Genomic DNA, 22072 nt, shown 5'->3' on the forward strand with positions numbered 1-22072 from the left:
CTTCTCTGCCGCGCGGCCTCCACGCTCATTGTACACTACGCGCTTCTCATTGTCTTAGGTAGGGACCACGGATGTTGTACAGATTTGGGGACTTTTGCTTGGACAGTGCTTGAGATTATGGACGGTAGTATATATATACATAGACGGGCTACCGTAGCTCTTACAACGCAATACGGTGATATACTAACATCGGGCTCACTCATAATGGAGATCGTCTGCAAGTCTGACAGTCATCGGTACCACTCAAATACAACGGGTTGCGGACTTCCGGTCGTTGTGTGGACGTTGATGTACAAACCTTTACTTTTCTCCCCTTGGCTTCCGATATCAGCTGGGTCAACAACTCGGACGGAAGGACCGGGAGCAAATCATAAAGCGCGAGATCAAATAAGATAGTTGCTCTACTGTACATCAAGCTCTGAATAACGACGGATGCGGTGTGAGATCAACAGAGTAGGCTAAGGTCAAACAGACGGATCGGACATGACAGACACGGTGGTTTCACGACGGTTCGGGGCTCGGAGGCGTTGCACTGTGGCTGCTGCACTCCAGAAACGCATCCGCAAACGTCTGCCGGGTGTCCCGCCACACGTCGACCCATTCCTGCATCTCCTCCCTGAACAGCCCGCCGTACTGGCCCATCTTGTTCTGCGCGTTCGCCTCGATCTTGCGCATCTCGACGACGGCCTTGCCCGAGTTGTCCTCCTCCGCGAGGAACGGCTTCACGAGCGTGTAGTGCACGATGCGCGCCTCGCGCTTGACGTCCGCCCACACCTCCGGCTTGCGGCTCTTGATCGCGAGGTTCGCGTTGTACGCGTAGGGCAGGCGCACCGCCTCCGCGCCGTAGTAGTGGTTGAGGAAGGACTGCTCCGCCTCGTGCATGTTGTACGACGCGGTGGCGATCTTCGCGAGCATGTCCTCGAAGACGTCGCGCGAGGGCCGGAGGTAGAGCACGCCCGCGTTGAAGCTGAGCGACCAGCCCTGGCCGTCGACGTAGACGTCCGGGACGGCCGCGAAGTTGTACGGGAGGCTGAAGAGCTCATCGAAGTTGCGGAGCACGAGCGTGTCCGCGTCGAGGTAGACGGCGGCCTTGACGCCCGAGTCGGAGAGCGTCCAGATGTTGAGTTTGGAGTACTGGTCCATGAACTTCCAAAAGACGCCCTTTCCGCCGCGCGGTGGCGGGATGCGCGAGATGGGGTGTGGGATGAAGCCGGTCGTGGTGGCTATGCAGAGTGCGCGGGGGGATATCTTCTCGGGGAGATAGAATAGAAGGCGGCCCGCCGTGCTGTTTACTCTGTTGAGGGAATGGCCGAGCGTAGCGATTGCGGTGGCGTAGGAGTCGGTGTACAGGCTCGTGACAATGACGTTCTCCTTGGGATTAGGTTGGCTCAACGAGTCGGTGACTCTTGAGTCTAAGATTGGTTGTACATTTCTATTTTGAACATCGTCAGCCTTCATGGGTTCCGGAGGAATTAGGGCTTCGGGGCGGGGTAGGGTTAAGTATTGTTCGGACATACGCCTTGATGAATAGTCTGGACGTCCGAACAATGCAACATATGTTTGCCCGACGGGTGAGAGCATCCGGCCCATATGCTCTCGTGTGCAGTTAGTGCAACAACCAGCCCTTATATAAGAAGACGATGTCTCATATAAACGACTGACCCGCCAGTACAACCTCAAGTCCGGCCAATCACACAAAATCTCGGGACATGCCAGATGTGTTCCGGACTTTGCTTGCGATTCTCGTCCAGACATGAAGAAATTGGAACCATATGGCGTGCCAATACCACAGCGAACTGGTATTTTGTAAAACCGTGGCCAACACTTGCGAGGCTCGAGCTCGGTCTGGGCCGCGATGGGTTAGCCCTGGGGATCTTGCCGGACCACATGCATGCCGTGGGCATCCGCTCCAGCCTGCTGCTATCATTCCAGCCTGCTGCTAATACCCATCCCAGCCAGAACTTCTCACCCGGCCGACCATTATCTCTGCAGTGAGGCACTGCCATCTTACTGCCGCCACCAGTCCGCCACATCCACCCCAGCTTCACTGTCCCCGTTGCTCCGAGCCTCCGACAGAACCCCGGGCACAAAGTAGACCACTCACATTTCCTGATAATTATCGAGCGGCACTTGCCACCTGTGCGAAAGCTTGTTGTACAATACGACATTGAGAACCGCGGAGCCCGCGAGAAGCGCAAGCGCTATGAAAATATACCGGCGCGGGGTCGGTTTTGACGTGTCTGACCAGAGAGGCGTGTACTCTCTGTACCGCGAGAAGTAGGACATGAAGAGCTCGTCAAAGACAGTCTAGTGGAGGGGGAACATGGAGGTCTTGGAGATGTATGGTACGTTTTGCGCAGCATCAACCTACGCTGGGCAGGCGCGCTGTTGCGGTGATGGCGCGGGGTCAAGTATCCGCTCGGCTACTGCACCGCCTGCGCTTAACTCATCTCTTACTGGCATGCTTACTGTCGTAACAGTCGCATTACTGACTCCACTTACCGAGCTCAGTGATCCATAATTCAGCGAGTTAATAGTCACTATCAATGGAGAGGTATTACGTGCGATGAGAAACACGGACGTTTGCATCACTGTACTAAATTGCATCACCGTCAGGTTGGCAGCCGCATTAGAAGATAGGTCCTATTACTAGTTGCCCATGCATACAATATCTACCCACTGAGTACTACCGTGAGGCCCGTAGCCTACAGTACAATGTCGTAGATCTAGCCAGCCTATCTATCGCCCACTCCAATCGTATGTACAAAACATTCTGACAGTCAAGCACCACCGGAGCTTAAACTCGTCCCGCGGTCACCGCACGCTCTCCGGGGAACTCCATGTACCGATAAGTTCATGCAGCCCCAGGTCTCGTTCAATCTGCGCCCATGTCAACCACCCAGAGAAAGGCGATCGATACCCGGTGAGAAACGCACCTGCGCTTTGAGCTGGACGTCCTCCCGGCCGGCTGAGGACCCAAAAACGGCGTCGATCTCCTCGAGGGACACGTTCGCCGTCTCGGGGACGACATAGGTCGACCAGAGGTAGCCCACGAAGCACGCGGAAGAGAAGACGAGGAAGGTCCCGCTGCCAAAACGCGAGTCAGCGATACGGCAGTGATGAGCCAGAGGAGTGTCGTACGAGGCGGAGGATTCCATGAGCTCCGGAGTCACTAACCCGATGAGAACTGACGGTAGAGTGAATCAACCTAAACAGTCATCAGAGGACAAACGTGCCGACGCACAGTTGTTGAACCAGTTCGACGCGGTGGACAGAGACACGCCCTTGCTGCGGACCGAGAGCGGGAAGACCTCGCTAGGCAGCACCCAGCCGATCGGTCCGTAGCTCATCCCGTAAGCCGCAGTGAACGTGTACACGCAGCTAGCGAGGAGACAGAAGGTAAGGCTGATGACTACGTGGGTGGGAAGGCACACGCACCCGACCGAGACCCACGCAGCGAGCCAGTGCGCCTGCCAGTCGTCCTCGAACAGCCACACCAGAGTCGCGATGCAGAAGTGGGAGAGCGCCATGACGGCGCTGCCGCCTGTGTCTCGTCAGCACCCGGTGACTGTGATGCGTATGGTCTATTACCCCTCAGCAGCGGCTTGCGGCCTGCAGGTAGGTAAGTCAATGCTACTGCCTGCGGAGACCCATATAAACACATACCTAATCGGTCGATGAAGACAATGGCGGGGAACACCGCAAAGAACTGCACGATCCCAATCCCGCCCGAGACCATCAGCGTCACGCTCTCGCCCTGCAGACCCAGCTCGCGCATCAGCGTCGGGCCGTAATACAGCAGCGCGTTGATGCCGCTCCACTCTGTCCAGGGTGACGAACATCAGCATCTCTCCTCATTGCGCAGCTCACGAGCGAGACGTCGCACGCACGCTGGAAGAACATCATCATGATCCCGATGAAGGTGCGCCGACGGTACTTGCGCCCGAAGAGCCGCGCCCACGCACGCGCCTCCGCGTGCAGCGTGCCGGCCTTGACGTCGTCGTCGGGGCCGATGGTCTGCGCAACGAGCTGCGCCTCGACCTGCATCTCGAGCAGCTCGACCTGGGCACCCTCGTGTCAGAGTGGCTATCGGTCGGCGAGAACGGTGGAGACCGACCTTCAGCAGGAGGTCCGCTGGGATCTCGGCCGGCGTCCGGAGGCGCAGCTTCGCCAACGCTCGGAGCGCCTCCTCTGTGCGGCCCTGCATGATGAGCAGTCTCGGAGACGGGGGGAGGAACAGACACCCTAGCGCGAGTAGGATGCCTGGGCCGAGTTGGATGCCCAGGGGAACGCGCCATGAGGACGAACCCGGGACTGTCGCGTTGGCGGGATGAGCACGGGCAGTGACGAAATTATGAAGAGGCTGGCGCACCGTTGCGCGTGAAGAAACCCGTCCAGAAGCCCAGCACGGCCCCGAGCACGATGGAGAATTGCTCAAGAGCCATCAGGGAGCCCCGGACTTCGGGCGGACTGATCTCGGCCATGTACAGGGGAGCAAGCATGCTGAACAACACGACGGGGGAAGTCAACGTCTGCTACTAAACCAATCCGACAGAGGACTCCCTACCTTAGCGCACCGACTCCTAGCCCTCCGATGGCGCGGCCCACGACGAGATGAGCCAGACTGTCCGCCCCGCACTGAAAGGCAGACCCGACACAGAACACGACTAGCAGCACACTGCAATATTCGTGATGAGGCAACTTATGAGGGAACCGGAGTGCTGCATACCACATGCGAGTACGATCGCCATCCGTCGCGAAACCCGGTCTGCGAGTACGCCTGCCGCCAGCGCGCCGACTAACGAGCCGAGCTCGAGGACAGCAGCTGTGCATTGTTGGTGTCAGTGCTGCAGGGGAGGGGTAAGCTGGACGCTGGACGCACTCATGACGCCCTTCTCCCAAGCCCCGATCGGCCACCTCTCCGTAAAATCCTTCATGACCAGCACGTTCGCGATGACGCCCTGGTCATAACCAAATAGCAGCCCGCCTATTGACACGAATGTTGCGCATCCGAGGGCGTAAGAATTGTGCAGCAGGCCAGTGAGGCCCTTCGGTCCGTAGGCGTAGGTATAGCTGTGCCCGTCTGGGTGGACGATGAGCGTCCCTCCGCGCAGGCTAGCCTCTCGTGGAATCAATGCTTGGGAGGAAGCACTAGCGTCGACGCTGTCGGTATCATCTGCGGGGACGGCAGCGTATCCGCCGGCGCGGTGGGCCTGTGTGGAGAGCCCTCAGCAAGGTTGATGAAGCCCCCAACAAGCAATAATGCTTGACTGACCATAGCTTGTGCTTTTCAGACCTATTCAAGTTTACAGTATTGTAAGCGCAACCGTTCGCGGACGGTGCGTAACCCGATGGAAACTGGGAATATTGTTGAGGTTGAAGACTTGGATGCCTGGACACTGCCAGTGCCAGTCCTGAGACAGCCGCTCCTCGTCTAGTATCGTGACGTACGCCCTCTGTGGACCGCAAGTGTGTCTTTGTCGGAATCGAAGAGGGGTTAGAGGTTGAATATTGATGTCGTGAATAGACTGCTCGCCGTCTTGGACTTGGACGAGCAGGTTGCAAACACTAACTCGAGCAGGACATGTCGGCGCTTGCACTGCGCTTGCGGGCTGCGGCGCGCTCACGTGTCTACGTGTTTCTCTAGCGCGTCAGTAGCGCCGCACTGGCAGCGCTCGAGAATCCTACCATTCGAATATTCAAAGCCTGAGTGGAGGACAGCATCTGAATTCACTGCGTACACCCCCTCAAAGCATTCAGACTCTTCAGAGCAAAGTGCCGCGGACGCGCAGGTCGGTAGTCTAGGTGAGTTACCGACTATCAGCGCTCTCTGTCAGAACGACGACGCAACAAGTAATGCAGTTGTCGATTCGTGAATGATACAAGGGCCCGTCAGAATGATATTGTCGCTAAGTAGATGGCAAAGATGGTCGGGGACTGGCTGTACTGGCCTACAAAGCGCGAGAGCACCCTAATGTGGTACTGTTCCGAATAGTCACCTCGAGCATTGTCATACTTACGTTCAACGCGCCGGTCAGGACCATCACATCTGCCACATGTCCACATAGGGCCTTATCCTCAGTGGCGATAAAGAGAGCCAACAACATCTGCCACTTACAGGCATCCGAGGTTATGGACTTGTGAGTGAGTACCATCACTCCATGAGTCCACCGCAATGACTGTCTGTGTGGCATTGCTGGCCACTTTCTATAACCGTCCAGCAGACACCCAATTCACTTTGACAGGTGTCCTGGTCACCGGTGCATAGCCGATCTACTCCATGTGAAGGACGTGCCGGCGGCAGGGTATTCTCTGCCAGTGGGACATGATTAAGTAGTACGGGGACCAGGGGACTTCACGCGCGCTGGCAGGAACCCGCTCCCAATTCGCAGTCTATTGCGACCCTTCCCTTTACATACCACTTGATATAGGACGCCTCCGGCGCTCCGAGTCGACTTCTCCATGGCCACCTCTGCCTCGCTAGATTATGCGAACAAGCCCCTGATACCATTCTTCGTCGGTTAGTGGCAGCCCTCGTATTGTCCTCACCGGCACCCCTTGATTGAAGCTCACGCTCATAACTTTGCGCAGGTGGCATATGTGTTGCATTGTAAGACCAACCGTCATATGTGACGGCGAGCACACGCTCACTGATGATATGTAGTCTCTACGGGATAACGACCGGGCAGATGGCCTTCTACTGGAGTCGCAGTCGCGAGGACAGGATGACCATGAGGCTCCTCGTACGTACCTCCACCGGCCTCCCGTCCTCTTCGATGACATTGAGCGCTACTTCGTCGGGCAGGTACTGTTCCTTTGGTGAGTTGCCTATGCGTATATTGCCGATAAGCGGGAAGAGGTTGACAGATGCGGCGTTAATTGCAGGATACTGGATGGGGCACATTATGTGCTGGTGCCATGCTCCTTCTACGTTCTTCTCGTGGATAGCTTCCACGAAAGCGAGGCATTACTCGGCGGGCGGGTACTGACCTCTGCTGTCAACACTTGGTACGTTAGTCACTCCCTGGATGCTAACCATCCGCTGACTCTGAACATCGACAGGAGCTATCAGGTGTGTCTTGACCACTCGTCCTATCGCATGCGCATCTGAGCTTGGAGGGACAAGGGCGTGTTTGTCATCACAGCAAGTATCCGTGCGTTTCCGCAGTACAGAACGATGCTGACACGATCGTGTAGGGTCTGACCGATATCGGAGTCAAAAGGTGAGCGACATTTCGACCGCAGAGAACCTGGTACTCATTGAGACATGGAAGCATCTTCACGTATCGCATATGGAGATGTATTTATCTCCATTTCCTCTCGGGGTGATGATCCTTCTGCTAACGGAGCTGGCGCAGTGAGCGAGAGCAGGTTGATAGGCGCAGTCTTGGTGAGCGAATTTACACAGATTGGGCTCGTCCGCGCAGCTCATGTCGTAGATTTTGTTCAGCTTGACAGTGTTCGGTGAGATTTGCTCCTGAAAACCGAGGTAGCGCAACACTGAATAGTAGGTGATCTGCAGTGTTGTCATGCGGTACGCTACATGTGCTTCCCGGGATCATGGTTCTCATTCTCCTCCCTGTAGTCTCCGCGTTCATTGGTAATTGGTGCGCCTTTGCTTGACCTGCGTGTATGAGCCGGTGGTTGAATCTCGTCATCAGCCTCGGCGCGAATGCACTCAGTTGTTTCCACGACGTACCTGGGCATGGCCCCATCAACGTTCGTATTCCACCTGCCATTTGTTGCTCCCCCTGCACTGATATTCTATCCCAGCCCTCCACAGCCACAGCCATAGCGATGCTCACTTGTGTGGCAGCCTCGGACATCGCCACCTCTGTCTTGCTCTGTGTCTTCCTGTGGAGACGCCGGACAGGTTTCGCAACGTATGCCGTGTGCTGTCGCGTCTACTTGGTACTGACGTGTGAATCGTAGGAATGACAGGCTGATACGTCTGTTAATTCTGTACAGTGTGGAGGTCGGAATGCTGACGAGGTAAGGAGCAGTAGCCGTCCGGACAACGTCTTACTCACGTCCTGCAGCCTAGCATCCGTCGGGAGCTTGTCGACGGTGGGCGGCCGGCGTCTCGCACATACCTGCCCAACTGCTGATGTCCTCAATCCTAGTTCATAGCGGTAGGCTACGACAGCGCGATCTTCGTCTCGATCTTCTGGGTCGTTCCCAAACGTGAGCCCCTCATCGCCCCTTGTTCTTAGCGCTGGGATGACACCCCGTATGATAGTCAGCATAAACTCTCTCCTGGCGTTGCTCAACGCACGGCATCATCTCCGAGAGGAGGCGGGACTCGTCTCGACCTCGATCGCCCACGACCCCTCCGTGCCTGCTAGCGATAGCCTGCGCTTCGAGGTGTCTCGGAGTCAGATTTGGAGAAGGAGCCGTCGGGTACGTGTATCACAGAATAAGTCCTGTTGAAGTTAGAAGACGTGCTGAGTGACGTTGCTATAGACACAGCTATTCGTCACTGTCGAGACAGAGATCGAATTGGACCGTGGCAGCGACACGAGTCGTCGTGGTGGCAGCCTTATCGAGATGCTACCCGTCACCCTCGCACGGCAAGATGGGGCGGACTTCGTGGAGGACAAGAGTAGCGGACACGTCAAGGGCGCACGTACGTACCTGGCGCGAGACGTCGAAGCGAACATCCGTGTCAGTCGAATGTAGTCAGGCCTTCTCGGATCACGATACGTATCATGCTGGTGACTTGCAGTCGGTGTGCTACTGCCAGTGTGCTCTCTAGATACCCCGGGCCCCTCCGAGTCTTTTCGAACTGGGGGGCGCAAAGACTTCAGACTCCGGAGTCCGGAGCGATCTGCTAAAATGTCGCTGTCTAGTCTAGGGCTTCGGTCATCGAAAGTGGTGTACAATGCATGAGTAGCATGGTACGCATTGTATACAATGTACGTTAGGGCGTTAGGGCCCGTATCCAAACTTCTTGGTGAGAGTCAGACTGAGCGTTCAACCAATGTTCAAAACGTTCAACGTTGTCAATGTCAACGTTCAACGCGCACCGGCAGACACGGTCACATGCTCGTGACATTGACTCCGAAACCGCGATCGACGGCATCCTCCGCTGCGCGTCTCCGCTGACAGTCGTCCACGCTCTCACTTCAAGACTCTTCGCAATTGACAAAAAGCTACTCAGCCAGGGTTCAACCATGTTTTTGGATATTCTGTCGAGCTCTCTCCGCCCTGCGTCGTGGACACTCAGGCCAACTATGCCGGATACTGAGCGACGTGATCTATAGCCTATGACTCCACTCTGGACGGCAAGGTTACTTGTATATCCTCAGCTTAGTGAATGTCAGTGATCACCGCCATTCTCCATCGGTCTGTGGCAGGATAAGATGGTAGCTAGATGGTCATGGCTACTCCCTCTCTCTCGTTGCGCCACGTCCGTCTCCTACACGCAATGCCCGCCTGGTCGAAGGAACACCCCCAGCCGCCATGGTCCAAGGCGCATGAGGTCAAGCTCGCACCCTCGCACGTCTACGACGGCGTGCGCAAGGATGACAAGGGAACAGACACGGTGGCGAGGCATGCTCCCCTCCGCCTGGTCGAGCAGCATGGCGAGGTCGGACGACGCGCGGGCACGTATGGCGTGCATATAGAAGACGACGAGACTGGTGTCGAGTTTTTGGGCGAGGTCGATGGAGACTGGGATGCATCCCTAGCTGGAGACAGGAAGGTCATCACCGTGCGCGACGTGAAGAAAGCGTCGAAGAAGTGAGTTCAGCATTCAATGTCACCTAGCTCGCACGCCTACGTTTGCGCTCCCTTGCCCGTCCCCTCCGACGCCCCCGCTTGTATATTGAGGCATAGGGCATTGCCCTGCGGCGGACTCAAAATATCTCTGAGACGAAATAAGAAGTATTAGAATCACAACACTTCGTAGTTGGACAGATGGCAAGGGGGTCTAAAGAGATAAATTGTATGGCTCCTGCTTTTCCATATTTGATATTGAACTGTTTCGTCCACACGGGTCAGATCTGTCTGGTCATGTATATGCGCGGTCAGGACCATTTGCGACGGCCACGCATATAGTCTTCGACTATCCCGAATCAGAGACGAAAGACCTTTGTTTACACCCCATGTTGCATCCTGAGTCGCTGCCCCTCGTATTTTATGACTGTATGCGCGTCCAATGGTCTAACCAGGCCCGTGTCTCCCTTCCAGCTACAAGGTCGCGCATCCCAGGGTATGTACTTCAAATATCCTTTCGTGTCCTAGTACTGACCCAATGTTCCAATTAGGCACACGCCTTCGCGCGCTACGTCCTCCCTGTCACCGAGTCTGAGATCAAAGAGCAAGACTGGCCGGGAAAGAAGAAGGAAGATGAGAAACCACCTTCGCCATCTGGGTCTGCGTCTTCCATCTCGTCCGGAACGATGTCTTCCGAGTCGGGCTCGGGCTCGGGCTCCTCGTCTGACCACAGCTCAGGCAAGGAAGACAAGAACCGCAAGAACGGGGCGAAGGATGATAAAGATGAGTCGAAGAACGTCGACGAGTCGGGCGATGGGGAGGACAAGCCCAAGGAACCTGAGCTGACGGACGAGCAGCAGAGGTTCCTCGAGCGGCTCATCGAGGAGATGCGCACCATAGACTCGTTCAAGAACAACCCAGGCCAGCCGAAGGGCGAACTGAAGCTCCTCGATGGTGACGCTCTCGAGCAGCTCGAGAGTCGGCTGAGCATCGATGACCAGTACGTCTGCGTCTCCTATACGCGCCCTGTCGACCTGATGGTCCCCTTACTCCTCTATTCATCAGTGATTGACATGTGGTGCGCTAGGTTGCACTACGTTCGCAGCCACGGCGCAGTCCCGCAGCTCAGCTGGGAAACACACGAGCTCGATGTGTACGCGGACCCGCCCGAGCTGATGTTGAAGCCGAGGAAGTGGACGATGGACGAGCTCGCGGATGGCGACTTCAGGGTCATCGAGATACCCGTAACATTTGGGTGCGACGGGAGTGAGTCGGTCAACAGTCTGTTTGCGTTACAGGGAAGGACTGACGCGGACGGTCGCGCGCGTCAGATCGGAGGAAGGAGATGAACATGATGAAGCGCACGACGGGGTTCAACTTCACCACTGCCGGCGTGTCGACCTGTCTCTGGCGGGGTGTACTGGTGCGCGACGTGCTCCTGGCAAGCGGCCTGCAGGACCAGCCGGAGCATGAGAGATGGTCTGTCTCTTCATCCCATAGCACTTGCGTACTTGTACTCATAACTGAGATTTGTTCATTGCGTTGGGGCTGGCCAGGTACCTGAACTTCGAAGGGGCTGACGAGCCGTCCGAGGGGCCGTATGCGACGTCGATCCCGCTTCTGCACGCGATGAACCCTGCGCACGACGTCATACTGGTGTTCGGGCAGAACGGGAGGGTGTTGCATCCAGATCATGGCTATGTAAGTCCCTCGGCGCATGCAGTGATGGATCGTCCTACTCATATTGTCGAAGCCGCTACGGACAATTATACCAGTAAGCGTCGTTGTTCTTTTACAAGACGCCGCATATATTCAGGTGGATGTGCGGGCACCAGGGCTTTGTGGGCGGTCGGCAGGTGAAGTGGCTCAAGAAGGTCGGTGTGTTCATCATGGTCTGTGACTGTCGGGCCTCACTGATAACCTGCGCTACAGATGTGGGTGACAAAAGAGTCGAACAGATCGTACTATCGTAAGTCTTGTAACATCTTGTGCTGTGTGCATGAAGCCGACTAGTTCCAGACATTTGGGACAATCGCGTGGTGCCGACTTTCATCGACTCGAAGGAACACCCGCTCGCGACGGCTTTCTTTCACCACGAGGACACTGCATGCTACGAACAGGTGCGTCTATCTCTTTCTTTGCTATCAGCACCGTATCGAACAATTCTCTCTCTAGTGCCTGCAATCGGCAATCTTCAAACCCGCACATGACGAGCGCATCCCACTGTCGGACAAGGACGCCCTGTTGGGTACGTACACCGTCGAGGGCTACGCGTTCAGCAGCGGCGACCGTATCGAGCGTGTTGAGCTCAGCCTGGACGGTGGGAAGACCTGGAAGTGGTGCTTCAAGCATTTTCTCGAGGAGCCGCTCAGGCATGGCGAGAAGTTTTGGGCTTGGATCTTCTGGTATGTCATCGCTGGCGACTTCTGTGAGCAGTGGTTGCGGAGAGCCCGAGGTTGATGGGATGCGGTGGGACAGGTCGTGCGAGCTTAAGCTACAGGAAATGGTAAATGCGCAGGAGATCATCGTAAGGGCGCAGGATAGTAGAAAGAATTACCAACCAGCGGAGATTTCATGGTACGTGTGTCTCAGGGTGTCGCGAGCATGATCTCACACACCGACGATGTCATGTTGTACAGGAACTTGATGGTATGTACCACCAGCTGCTCCGTCGCTGCTATCTAGAGCCCCATACGTCCCGCTCACATAGGGCATGATGAAGTGAGTCTTGTTGGCTCGAAAACTTCGCCTCATGCTCAAGGTATCAGTAACGCCTGGTATCGCATCCGCCCAACTCTCGAAGAAGACCCCAAAAGCGGTCTTCCTACCGTCCGGTTCTTGCACCCCGTCGCCCCTGGCAACAGTGACGGTGGATGGATGAAGCCCGCTGAGGAAGCGAAGAGCGACGACAAGGGCAAGCCCGAGAAGGCGTTCTCGCTCGAGGAGATTGCGAAGCATAACAACAAGGCGTGTAATTTTCGGTGAGTGTCGAGTGGTTGGGAGCTGAAGGGTTCTGGATAGGACGATGCGTGGATCATTCTGGATAACAAGGTGTATGATGTGACGTCGGTTCTGTCATGGCATCCTGGTGAGCGTTCGATGAATGCTTGAGGTCTTCGGGGTATGCTGACTTTCAGAATAGGTGGAGCCAACGCGATCTTGGCTTACGCCGGGAAGGCCACCGTGGATGTGACGAACGAGGTGGGCATGATATCGCATGTCGGGTTGCAGCACAATTGTCATTGACCTCTTCCCACCAGTACAAAGGCATACACGACTCTTGTGAGTACCCTGTCACACGAGTGATCTCGTAGTAATTGAGTCGCGCCCCGCAGACGCGAACAGCAAGAAGGATGAATGCTTAATCGGCGCTCTGTCCGAGGAGGGCATCAAGGCGATGGAAGAGGATGCAAGGCGCGCGGCAAAGGAACTGGCGAAGGTGAAGGAGGAGCGTAAAGGGCTCGCCCTCCAACCTGACGTCTTCACTCGCGCAAAACTTGTGGAGCGCAAGGAAGTCTCCTCGGATACGCGGTACGTCGATAGCTATATGTGCACACCGTCAAGCCGACGTCGAGTGTGGTCTATTCCAGACTGTACGTATTCGAACTGCCTCGCAAGGAGGACGGGAGCCCCGGCGTGCTCGGTTTGCCTGTCGGACAGCATGTCCAAATTGCAGTGCACTTCAAGGACCAAGCCGTGATGCGTAGCTACACCCCGGTCCACCCGGTCCTCCCACATGAAGAGGATGGCACAATCCACTTGCTCGTGAAGACTTACATGCCTTCGGAGGGAGGCTCGTTCCCTCCTGGTGGTACTGTGTCCAATTACTTGGACTGCATGGAGGATGGTAAGTGCTTCCTGATATCCTTCGTCGCTGAAGCTGATTTTGACGGCATTGCAGACGAGGAGATTGATATACGAGGGCCGACTGGCGGCATCAAATATCTTGGACACGGCAAATTCGATATTGATGGAGAGGAGTATCGTTTCGACAAGGCAGGCGTTGTTTCTCGGTCGCTCAGACGTATACGTTTAAGCTTAATTGGCCATTGCAGATTAATCTCGTCGGGGGTGGAAGCGGATTGACGCCCCATTGGCAGCTCATCCACGCCATCATGTTTGACGACTCCGACAAGACCGTCGTCTCGTTTATTGACAGGTATGCTTCTGCGACTCCGCTCCGGTGATAGATGAAATCGCTGACTCGGAACGCAGCAACAGGACGTACGACGACATTTTAATGCGGGACGAGCTCCAGAAATACGCCGATGGAAAGCCTGAGAAGTTCAAGCTCTGGCACGTCTTGTCCAGCCCACCCAAAGATAAGGAATGGAAGGTCTGTTTCGTCACGACGCCGTCTCCTTGACTTCGTTCCCGCTGACGTCGTTACTATGCAGTATTCCGAAGGCAGACTGGATCGGAAGATGATGTACGTCTTGCGTGGCACAGTCATGTCGGGGCATGGCTGACCTTTGACTGCGTGGATAGGGAGGAACATTTCTATGCTGCCGGGGAAGGCGTAGCCACGTTCCTGTGCGGGCCGCCTGCGATGATTGAGAAGGCTGCGTTGCCCGGACTGAAAGAGATGGGTTTTGAAGATGGGAAGACCGTATTTGGCTATTGAGATCCTGAGCGTGGGCTGTATTGATATATGGTTCGGTTTGTACTAGACTCACTTGTATATATTACAAGTGGTAGCGGAATTCAAGAAATGCGAAATCTTCATACATGTCTTAGGCAAGTGCGATACCAAGCTCGGCGGGATGGAGTGAGACAACTCTGAAATGTGATGTTTCATCTTGTATATTGGTCCTTCCCCCCTGACCGGTACCGTATTGAAGACGCTATATCTCGTTCGTCGTAGTGGCAGGACGTCGTGATCATGGGTGTTTGTCAGTACACCATATCTTTAATCTCGCTTCCGGCCTGTCCTTCATGCTTGCACGAGCCACCGAGATGGCGAGCTCGTAGTCTGTCTGATCCTGTAAACGAACCTGTGATACACCCGGTCAGCTCGCGCAACTTGGCACGTCTATGGATGCTACTGTGCGACTCACCCGCTCGTTATTGTCTTCCTCATCCTCGAATTCCATGCATAGTCCAGCGAGTGGATGACCGAACTTTGCCAGGACGGCATTGAGGAACGCGTCCCAGGACAGATCCGAGGCAATTGGCATTCCGCGTACAGCGCCTTGGTAGTAGAGCTACCATCTAAGAGTTAGCATGCATGAATAAGCCCAACTGAATCCTGCACAGAGCGGCAGGGCCTGTTGCTCCTTCTGCTATGCCGACGCTGGGCAACAAACAGAAAAGACAGGCTATTCGCTCACCTTCACGAGCACCATGAAGTTCTCCATCTGCGCTGGAGACTTCGGAATAACTGGGGCTCCGAGAGTTTCCGGAAGCGTAAGTAGGGGAGGCGGTAAAGGAAGAGGTCGCAGGCTGGCCGGATGATAGAGGTTGAGGTTGTCCGATTTCGTCGCCAGCTTAGGCTGTAGCTTTAGTTGCTGGCTCTGCGCAGTGACCATCGCTGGCATGCCTCTGGCAGTATGGTGAATCATACCAGGTAGAGAATCTGGGGCGTGTGATTGCGGCGCGATCGTGTCCGCGCCAGTGCTTGCCGAAGATCTGACGCCGAAGGATGGTGTCGGTATGAGAGCCCGGGCTGCAGCACCTGCCATGTCCACAAGTCCAACGGAAGACCTACACGGAATGATGAGAGCGGCGAAGTCAGATGCGTTGGTCGAAGCCGAGAAGGTTGGAGGAACTTACGACTTTACACATGGTCTGGCAATCCAGTAAACATGACTCGGACGACGGTCGCGTCCCTCATCCTCTCCTTCTGCTTCAGCATCGGCGCTATACCGGCTGAGACTGCTAAGACAGTCCGGATTTTGGCGGGCCCCCACCGTTCCAACGGGGGAGCTCTTAACTCGCTTTGCACGATTCCTGGGGCTGTTGGGCGAGTTGTTTACCATTAGATGTCTTTGTGACAGAGGCGCCGCTACTGGAAACCGTACGCACCGCCATGACAGGGACTCGTCCGAGTTGTAAGAGTGATTGGCCGGGTGAGGGTCCGAGGTTTCTTCCGACTCAAGGTCGCGCACGCGTTTACGACCCCGGCCGGTCTCCTCGACATCGTCCATCGTAACACGGAGTCTGAATGGAAAGCCGAGCTACAGCGGCAGTGCACACGGGGGCGCTGTGAAGGCCACGGAGGGTAGGGAATAGAGGTCCTGGAAACCACTGAACGGCGTGAGATCCTTCGATTATGTAGCTATAAGCCGATCACTCGTTCTCGACAGATCCTGTGCAAACTCTCGCAGGTATGGCACCAAACCATGAGTATCTCGAGCTCATGTGCTGGGTTACACAAATGTGACATTGCCCATGTAGACGTGGACAGATGGTCTCCAACGAGACTCCGATGTGGACCTGATACGAACCCCACGAAGGATGAAGCGCCAACTGTGAAAAGATGCCGATGCATACATAGCTTCCGTCGCAGACGGCCGAGCGAACGAAAACCCGGCAGTTACTCACAATCGGCCAGCTGAGACTATCAAGGCCTCCCTGCAACGCGTCGAGCTTCTTCACTTCCGTCGACATGACTGTTCCACCCGTAGCCATTGGCGATATCAGTCACCCAGTAGCAACTGTCGTATAACACAACGCTGCACAGAACACAGTCATCGGTCATCCCAATCCAAAGCCAAGAGGGTATAAAAGGAACGTTGACGCACCGTCAATCCCCAGTCCACGACTACCACAACTCACCACCCACCTCTCACACCACACCACATCGAATCGACATGTCTGTGAGTTGCCGTCTCCTAGCATTGACCTTCATGCGCGGACAGTAACTAACGGCGGACGGCATGACAGGACAAGGCTACCTGCGCAAACGTCCAGGCCAACGGCGGCTCCTGCACCTACCCCGCGTGCGGTTGTGCTGAGCCCCCGAAGAGCAAGTAAACGGCTCGAGGCTGTCGTGGCGTTCGAGTATCTGGTACGTCTTGAGTCTCCACCGGATCCGGAAGCAACATCCTGACTAGTTCTTCGTTCGCAGCCACAGTGACGCAGACAGAGCACCCTCTTCGTCGAGTTGTTTCGGAGCACGTCACTATGTGTATTGTGACGCCGTATTAGGGTATACAAGGGATTGCGCTTCTCGATATATACGTCTGGTTGCCGCATCGCGACACCTTTTGGCCTGGAAAAGGATGTGAGCGGTGAGCGAGAGCGCATGCAACTCAGACCTACAAAGAAACACCCCGGACTTGAGGGACGGTATACAGGTTTGCTGAGTGGTGGTCCCGAATATGTTACATACATAATCTTCACCTTGTGAGACATCGACGCGAGAAACAGAACGATGCACTTACAATCTACAACAACATCCCTACTCCGGCACCTCCAGGTCAAAATGCTTAGGCAGGTCCTCCCAAATCTTCGCGCACTCCGCGCGGTGCTGGGACTCCAACAACGCCATACAATGCGCACACAGCGGTGGCTCGCCATAGCCCTTCTCCGACGAGCAGCCCTTCAGCCACACATACGGCAGCCACGGCCCCGCGACGTTCCACCCTGCCGTCCCGTCCGTGACGCGCTTCTTGTATATCGCCATGCGGTACTCGAGCCGTTCCTTGCATGCGCTGAGGTCCGCGCAGTCCTTCGACAGGGAGAGGTCGAATATTCGCTCCAGTGCGCCGTCCTTCGCGCGGGTGAGGAACACGCGTGCGTCGACGCACCGTCGGAGGTCGTCGAGGGAGAGCTGCTGTGTGCTCCCGTCAGGGTGCGTCGTCCCGCGCAGCAGGTCCTCTGTCCGGAGCTGGCAGCAGAGGTACATCGCGATGGGGAGAACGGACGATGTGTCGGTGAGCCGGGCGAGGTTCACGGCGGCGATGGGGTCGAGGCCGTAGCGGCTCCATTCGAGGTAGCGCGGCTTCTCGTACCAGCTCGCATATTGGTTGTCAAGGAACGTCTTGAGCACGCCGAGCGCGTCATTGTACAGGTTGTCTATTTGGTACTTGCGCCCGAGGCGAACGAGCGCATCTGTCGTCGCGAAGTCGATGCGCGTGCCGTCCAGCAGTCGGCTGTCAGGGCTTGAGCATTATCAACTCTGCGCACACGACCTTGCCAAGCACAAAGCCAGACTTACCGGCCGCTGCCCAGCTGCACGCGCAGGAGTATGCGCAGGTCCTCATGGAAATCGGTGAGGTGGACGATCGGGCAGCCGTCGAGGACCTCGGCGTGGTTTGGCTGGGGGAGGGAGAACAAGTCCGCGAAGAACGGAGAGTCGCGCGCGAGTAGGCCCTGGTAGACGCGGAAACCAAATCCGGACGCCACGAGGACCACGTTCCCGTCTGGGAACCAGAACTCTCCGTCTCGCTGGATGCACGGCGGAGGCGACATTGTGAAGGAACGACGATGTGAACAGGCTATGTCAATGGCAGCTATATGATACGAGGGACAATACAGTAGAGGACAATGTGGCGGGAAGGATCGGCGTGGCAGCGACGCTGATCATCAAAACTTATCGCCAAAAGAGCAGGTGGCTGATCTGTAGTAGTCCCTGATTATCATCCAAGTATGAGCATTGTATGAGCATTCAATACTTATCGCAACGATGTGCATTCATTCTGCGACCACTTGGCGACGCGGCGTCCCCACATTTCATAGTCGGCGGAGCAACTGACACCCTATGTCATGAGGCTATGGCATAATGTCGAAAGGTCAGACGATTGTCAGTGTCGACTTAGTTTCGGTAAGACGTACCAAAGTTAATCACTTGACAGTAGGTCGTAAGCATGTCGTCTCAGAAACTTGCTTATTTTCGTACTAAGGCCATCTGTTAGGCATTGTGCATAATCATATTGCGTCGGTGTGACATATCTTACTCGGGTATACCCATCACGTATGATACATGCGAGGAAGATGCAGAGCAGGAACAAAGTCTAGTACTCAGCCTGGAGATCAAGGCGTGAACTTGAAGATGGCGATTGGAGAGCAACAGCGACCTCGAACCAGGGGAACAAGCAGACGGCAGAGCGATGACAGTCGGCACATCAAGCGAGGCAGAGATGGCAATAAGAGTGAAGCAGCACAGCATCAGAGTCCGTGGCACAGTTCGACCGAGCCAGAGAGTCGAAGCTGCCAGAGGATCAAGTGGTTGAGTTCGCGTGATGCGGTGTGTCCCAAGATCGTGAAAGAGGACAGTGGAGCAAACATGAGTGCCGGTGAGTTACTCAGCAGCTCATCGGAGTCATTGATACCAATGATTACTGGAAGATGTCCACCATCAGTAACTTGAAGGATTTGAATAGTTCGGAATACGCCTTGCTACTTGCGTGCATCAATCGGTCAATGCACTAGCGACAGACCTTCACTCATTTCCCGCCGCAGCGGGTACGGGGTTTGCGCGGATGAAGGCGAAAGGGTGTGTGCACGAAGGAGCGCTGGCGTATGGGCAGGCTTGTACAGGGCTTGTAAGACCAGGCAAATAGGAAGGCGAGCGAGCCGGGAAGAGGGCGAGTGTGCGGGCAGGCAAGACGGAGAGGACGAGGGCGGACGACAAAAACGGGTGGTCGAGCGAGGCAATGAGACGGCGAGTGCGGCCGGACAAGAGCGGGAAATTAAATGGATGCGCGAGCAGAAACACGCGTGAACTAGCAAGAGGACAAGAGCGAGCAGGAAAAAATGAGCAATGACTACTCACCTGCTCCTCGGACTTATGTAGTGTCGTAGTTCGCTCTCCCCACTGTCTTAGCACATCTGAGAGTAGTAGCAAGATATCACGGATGACTACACAGACATGGAGTGCGTATATGCGGATTGACACGCATATACCCACTCCATGATGCAGTGTATTCGCGTGGGGACTACAATTACTGAGCTCTAAACCGTGCACAGGTCGGCCCTCACCGTCGGCAATGTAGGTTGTGATGGCTGCTTGGAACATATATAAAGACCTGAACCTCGACTCGAGTTTGATTTTGGATGTGACTTTGAGCAGGGGGGACAAAGCTGTGGTGAGGGTAAGAGGTACGAAAGTTAAAGCTAGTGTACGGTGTAAAACTCAAACGATGTTTCTTACGGTATGTAAGTAAGTCGGGCCTTGAGCAGGCTCCTAAAACCAGCCGTCCATGGCGTTCTCGCTCCTACATGACGATAGCCCACCATATGCTGAATCCGAAAAAGGCAATTGTGTTTAGTGTTATGTAATGTCCGAAGTTTATGCGACTAAGAGGAGGAGAACGCCATAGGACGGCTGGCCAATTTCGTCCCCGAGGCCACCCCGAGGCATGCGCGCTTCGCCCTCAGGCCAGCAGTGCGGTCACAGTAAGTGACTGAGCGCCTTTCAGCGAGTTTCGGGGTCCCGCTTGGCTCGCTTGCCCCGAGTCATCCAAATCAGGACATCGCTCGACGCTCGTGCGTCGAGGCGCGATTCATGATGGTTTTCGGTCTCGTATCCATCCAATGGGAGGATGTGGGACTGACAACACATTTGGGAAACTCAGTGAGCATTTCTTTGGTGCCTCGCGTCGCTGCCCCAAAATTTGACAAAATAAATGAGCAGGGACTCGAACCCGTGCACCCAAAAAGGTGACCGGCGGCCATGACCACTGCACCAAAGTACCAACACTGCTTCATCGATGGCACTACATAAGAGTACCAGCCAGCTCGTGGGACCCATTGCCTGTCAACTCCGAAGTACACGCCCACCCTTGTATAAATGACGGGATAATCATTGTCAGTGCCCCATGTGGCAGATGCGCTGCCCGGCACGTCAGCGAAGCACACGGTCACTGCAGTATGCACGTCGTGATGTGCTACATAGGGGTGGCCATAAATGGGTCCCACGAGCTGGCTGGTAGTCTTATGTAGTGCCGTCGATGAAGCAGTGTTGGTACTTTGGTGCAGTGGTCATGGCCGCCGGTCACCTTTTTGGGTGCACGGGTTCGAGTCCCTGCTCATTTATTTTGTCAAATCTTGGGGCAGCGACGCGAGGCACCAAAGAAATGCTCACTGAGTTTCCCAAATGTGTTGTCAGTCCCACATCCTCCCATTGGATGGATACGAGACCGAAAACCATCATGAATCGCGCCTCGACGCACGAGCGTCGAGCGATGTCCTGATTTGGATGACTCGGGGCAAGCGAGCCAAGCGGGACCCCGAAACTCGCTGAAAGGCGCTCAGTCACTTACTGTGACCGCACTGCTGGCCTGAGGGCGAAGCGCGCATGCCTCGGGGTGGCCTCGGGGACGAAATTGGCCAGCCGTCCTATGGCGTTCTCCTCCTCTTAGTCGCATAAACTTCGGACATTACATAACACTAAACACAATTGCCTTTTTCGGATTCAGCATATGGTGGGCTATCGTCATGTAGGAGCGAGAACGCCATGGACGGCTGGTTTTAGGAGCCTGGGCCTTGAGGTAAGTTTTTGACATGGGGTTTTAAACGTTAAAAACGTGACCAAGTAATGTGTCACGTGATAATTTTCGCCTGCCTGTACAGCTCCTGATGGGCCCCTCGTCTCCTCATGTATGGTAAATGGTAGAGTGTGCAAATGATGACGGGGACTGAAGTGGGATGGACATCACAAATAAAATCACTGGCGGGCGGAACTGCTCGCTGCTCGCTCAGTGTAAGGGATGCGTAAGCGCCGGAATACATCGCACGAGCGCCCGACGCTCATACTTACGAGTAATATATTCGTTTTCCGTTTTCCGTTTTCCGTTTCTTTCCTGACTCACCGTAGAGTCATCCTAGACTCGTTCTCGTTTTGTATATGCTGTACTCAGAGTGGAATCGGAGTGAATACCTGTGCCACCGCCACCACTCATTCACTTTGTCCCTTTATAGTAGTAATCTCGCTTACATTTTGTCTACGCCCCTCGGGGTGACTCACCGTTCCATAGGGTATAGGTACTGTACGTATTTCGGGCTGTAGGCCCAAGTTTCGATACGAGGATGCTTACCTACTCACCTTCGCGTCCGACCATCAACTTCCCATGTGTTTCTGACCTCGCCGACACTACTTACGCTCACCCGCGCCAACAAGCCAGATTCCTCACACTGAGCTGGACACTCATTTGAGCCTCGCGAACTCTGCTGACACTCACATTTCTCAGCCATCTCACTCTTCCACACTGTGTATGGTAGCGTGAGTTGCTTGGTTCTCGATGAAATGCATTCACTGTTCGCAGGTAATACCATATATGGCAAGTGATTCTATATACGGAAGATCTCGAACTGCCAGTGGGACAGCATGTGCAGTACCGTTGACATAATACAGTAACATATCCATAGCAAGATTATATAGGCTAACAATGGTGCAATGTGCCTGATCAAA

General features: G+C 55.3%; 7 protein-coding genes across 7 annotated transcripts; 2 read left to right on the plus strand and 5 right to left on the minus strand.

Annotated features, from left to right (window-relative positions):
* Window positions 1–351: 351 nt before the first annotated feature.
* Window positions 352–2457, minus strand: B0H18DRAFT_1022768 (nucleotide-diphospho-sugar transferase). Its single transcript, XM_048029604.1, has 2 exons — window positions 2105–2457; window positions 352–1432 (listed from the first exon to the last, which is right to left on the minus strand). The coding sequence occupies exons 1-2, from the start codon at window positions 2284–2286 to the stop codon at window positions 502–504; spliced, it is 1113 nt and encodes a 370-aa protein (XP_047890504.1). The 5' UTR covers window positions 2287–2457; the 3' UTR covers window positions 352–501.
* A 74-nt stretch (window positions 2458–2531) lies between these two features.
* Window positions 2532–5573, minus strand: B0H18DRAFT_1022780 (MFS monosaccharide transporter). Its single transcript, XM_048029605.1, has 15 exons — window positions 5276–5573; window positions 4883–5213; window positions 4730–4825; window positions 4568–4667; window positions 4373–4503; window positions 4118–4314; window positions 3891–4062; window positions 3667–3822; window positions 3592–3612; window positions 3439–3544; window positions 3245–3381; window positions 3142–3187; window positions 2937–3087; window positions 2619–2880; window positions 2532–2563 (listed from the first exon to the last, which is right to left on the minus strand). The coding sequence occupies exons 1-14, from the start codon at window positions 5276–5278 to the stop codon at window positions 2815–2817; spliced, it is 1713 nt and encodes a 570-aa protein (XP_047890505.1). The 5' UTR covers window positions 5279–5573; the 3' UTR covers window positions 2532–2563; window positions 2619–2814.
* A 1987-nt stretch (window positions 5574–7560) lies between these two features.
* B0H18DRAFT_1121658 (uncharacterized protein) lies at window positions 7561–8679 on the plus strand (the record flags this gene model as incomplete). The annotated part of the gene is made up of 8 exons (XM_048034368.1): window positions 7561–7607; window positions 7662–7719; window positions 7774–7883; window positions 7933–7992; window positions 8040–8067; window positions 8124–8184; window positions 8240–8400; window positions 8464–8679. The coding sequence occupies 8 exons, from the start codon at window positions 7561–7563 to the stop codon at window positions 8677–8679; spliced, it is 741 nt and encodes a 246-aa protein (XP_047890506.1).
* A 748-nt stretch (window positions 8680–9427) lies between these two features.
* On the plus strand, window positions 9428–14659 carry B0H18DRAFT_1190512 (uncharacterized protein; the record flags this gene model as incomplete). Its single annotated transcript, XM_048036039.1, has 21 exons — window positions 9428–9741; window positions 10192–10213; window positions 10269–10983; window positions 11049–11196; window positions 11274–11418; window positions 11471–11491; window positions 11553–11591; window positions 11650–11686; window positions 11737–11837; window positions 11893–12122; window positions 12196–12298; window positions 12739–12805; window positions 12860–12918; window positions 12978–12999; window positions 13053–13248; window positions 13308–13564; window positions 13619–13713; window positions 13773–13876; window positions 13933–14053; window positions 14115–14146; window positions 14206–14659. The coding sequence occupies 21 exons, from the start codon at window positions 9428–9430 to the stop codon at window positions 14339–14341; spliced, it is 2964 nt and encodes a 987-aa protein (XP_047890507.1). The 3' UTR covers window positions 14342–14659.
* B0H18DRAFT_1121660 (uncharacterized protein) lies at window positions 14598–15245 on the minus strand (the record flags this gene model as incomplete). The annotated part of the gene is made up of 3 exons (XM_048034369.1): window positions 14598–14711; window positions 14775–14921; window positions 15048–15245. 3 exons carry the CDS (start codon window positions 15243–15245, stop codon window positions 14598–14600), a joined length of 459 nt encoding a protein of 152 aa, XP_047890508.1.
* Window positions 15246–17119: 1874 nt separating this feature from the next.
* Window positions 17120–18132, minus strand: B0H18DRAFT_1121661 (uncharacterized protein; the record flags this gene model as incomplete). The annotated part of the gene is made up of 2 exons (XM_048034370.1): window positions 17120–17822; window positions 17879–18132. The coding sequence occupies 2 exons, from the start codon at window positions 18130–18132 to the stop codon at window positions 17120–17122; spliced, it is 957 nt and encodes a 318-aa protein (XP_047890509.1).
* A 475-nt stretch (window positions 18133–18607) lies between these two features.
* Window positions 18608–18984, minus strand: B0H18DRAFT_1022802 (uncharacterized protein). The gene has a single exon (XM_048029606.1). The coding sequence runs from the start codon at window positions 18827–18829 to the stop codon at window positions 18614–18616; it is 216 nt and encodes a 71-aa protein (XP_047890510.1). The 5' UTR covers window positions 18830–18984; the 3' UTR covers window positions 18608–18613.
* Window positions 18985–22072: the final 3088 nt, after the last annotated feature.

The sequence above is a fragment of the Fomitopsis serialis genome (assembly GCF_022376445.1).
Source record: "Fomitopsis serialis strain Sig1Antser10 chromosome Unknown B0H18scaffold_64, whole genome shotgun sequence".
Taxonomy (NCBI): domain Eukaryota; kingdom Fungi; phylum Basidiomycota; class Agaricomycetes; order Polyporales; family Fomitopsidaceae; genus Fomitopsis; species Fomitopsis serialis.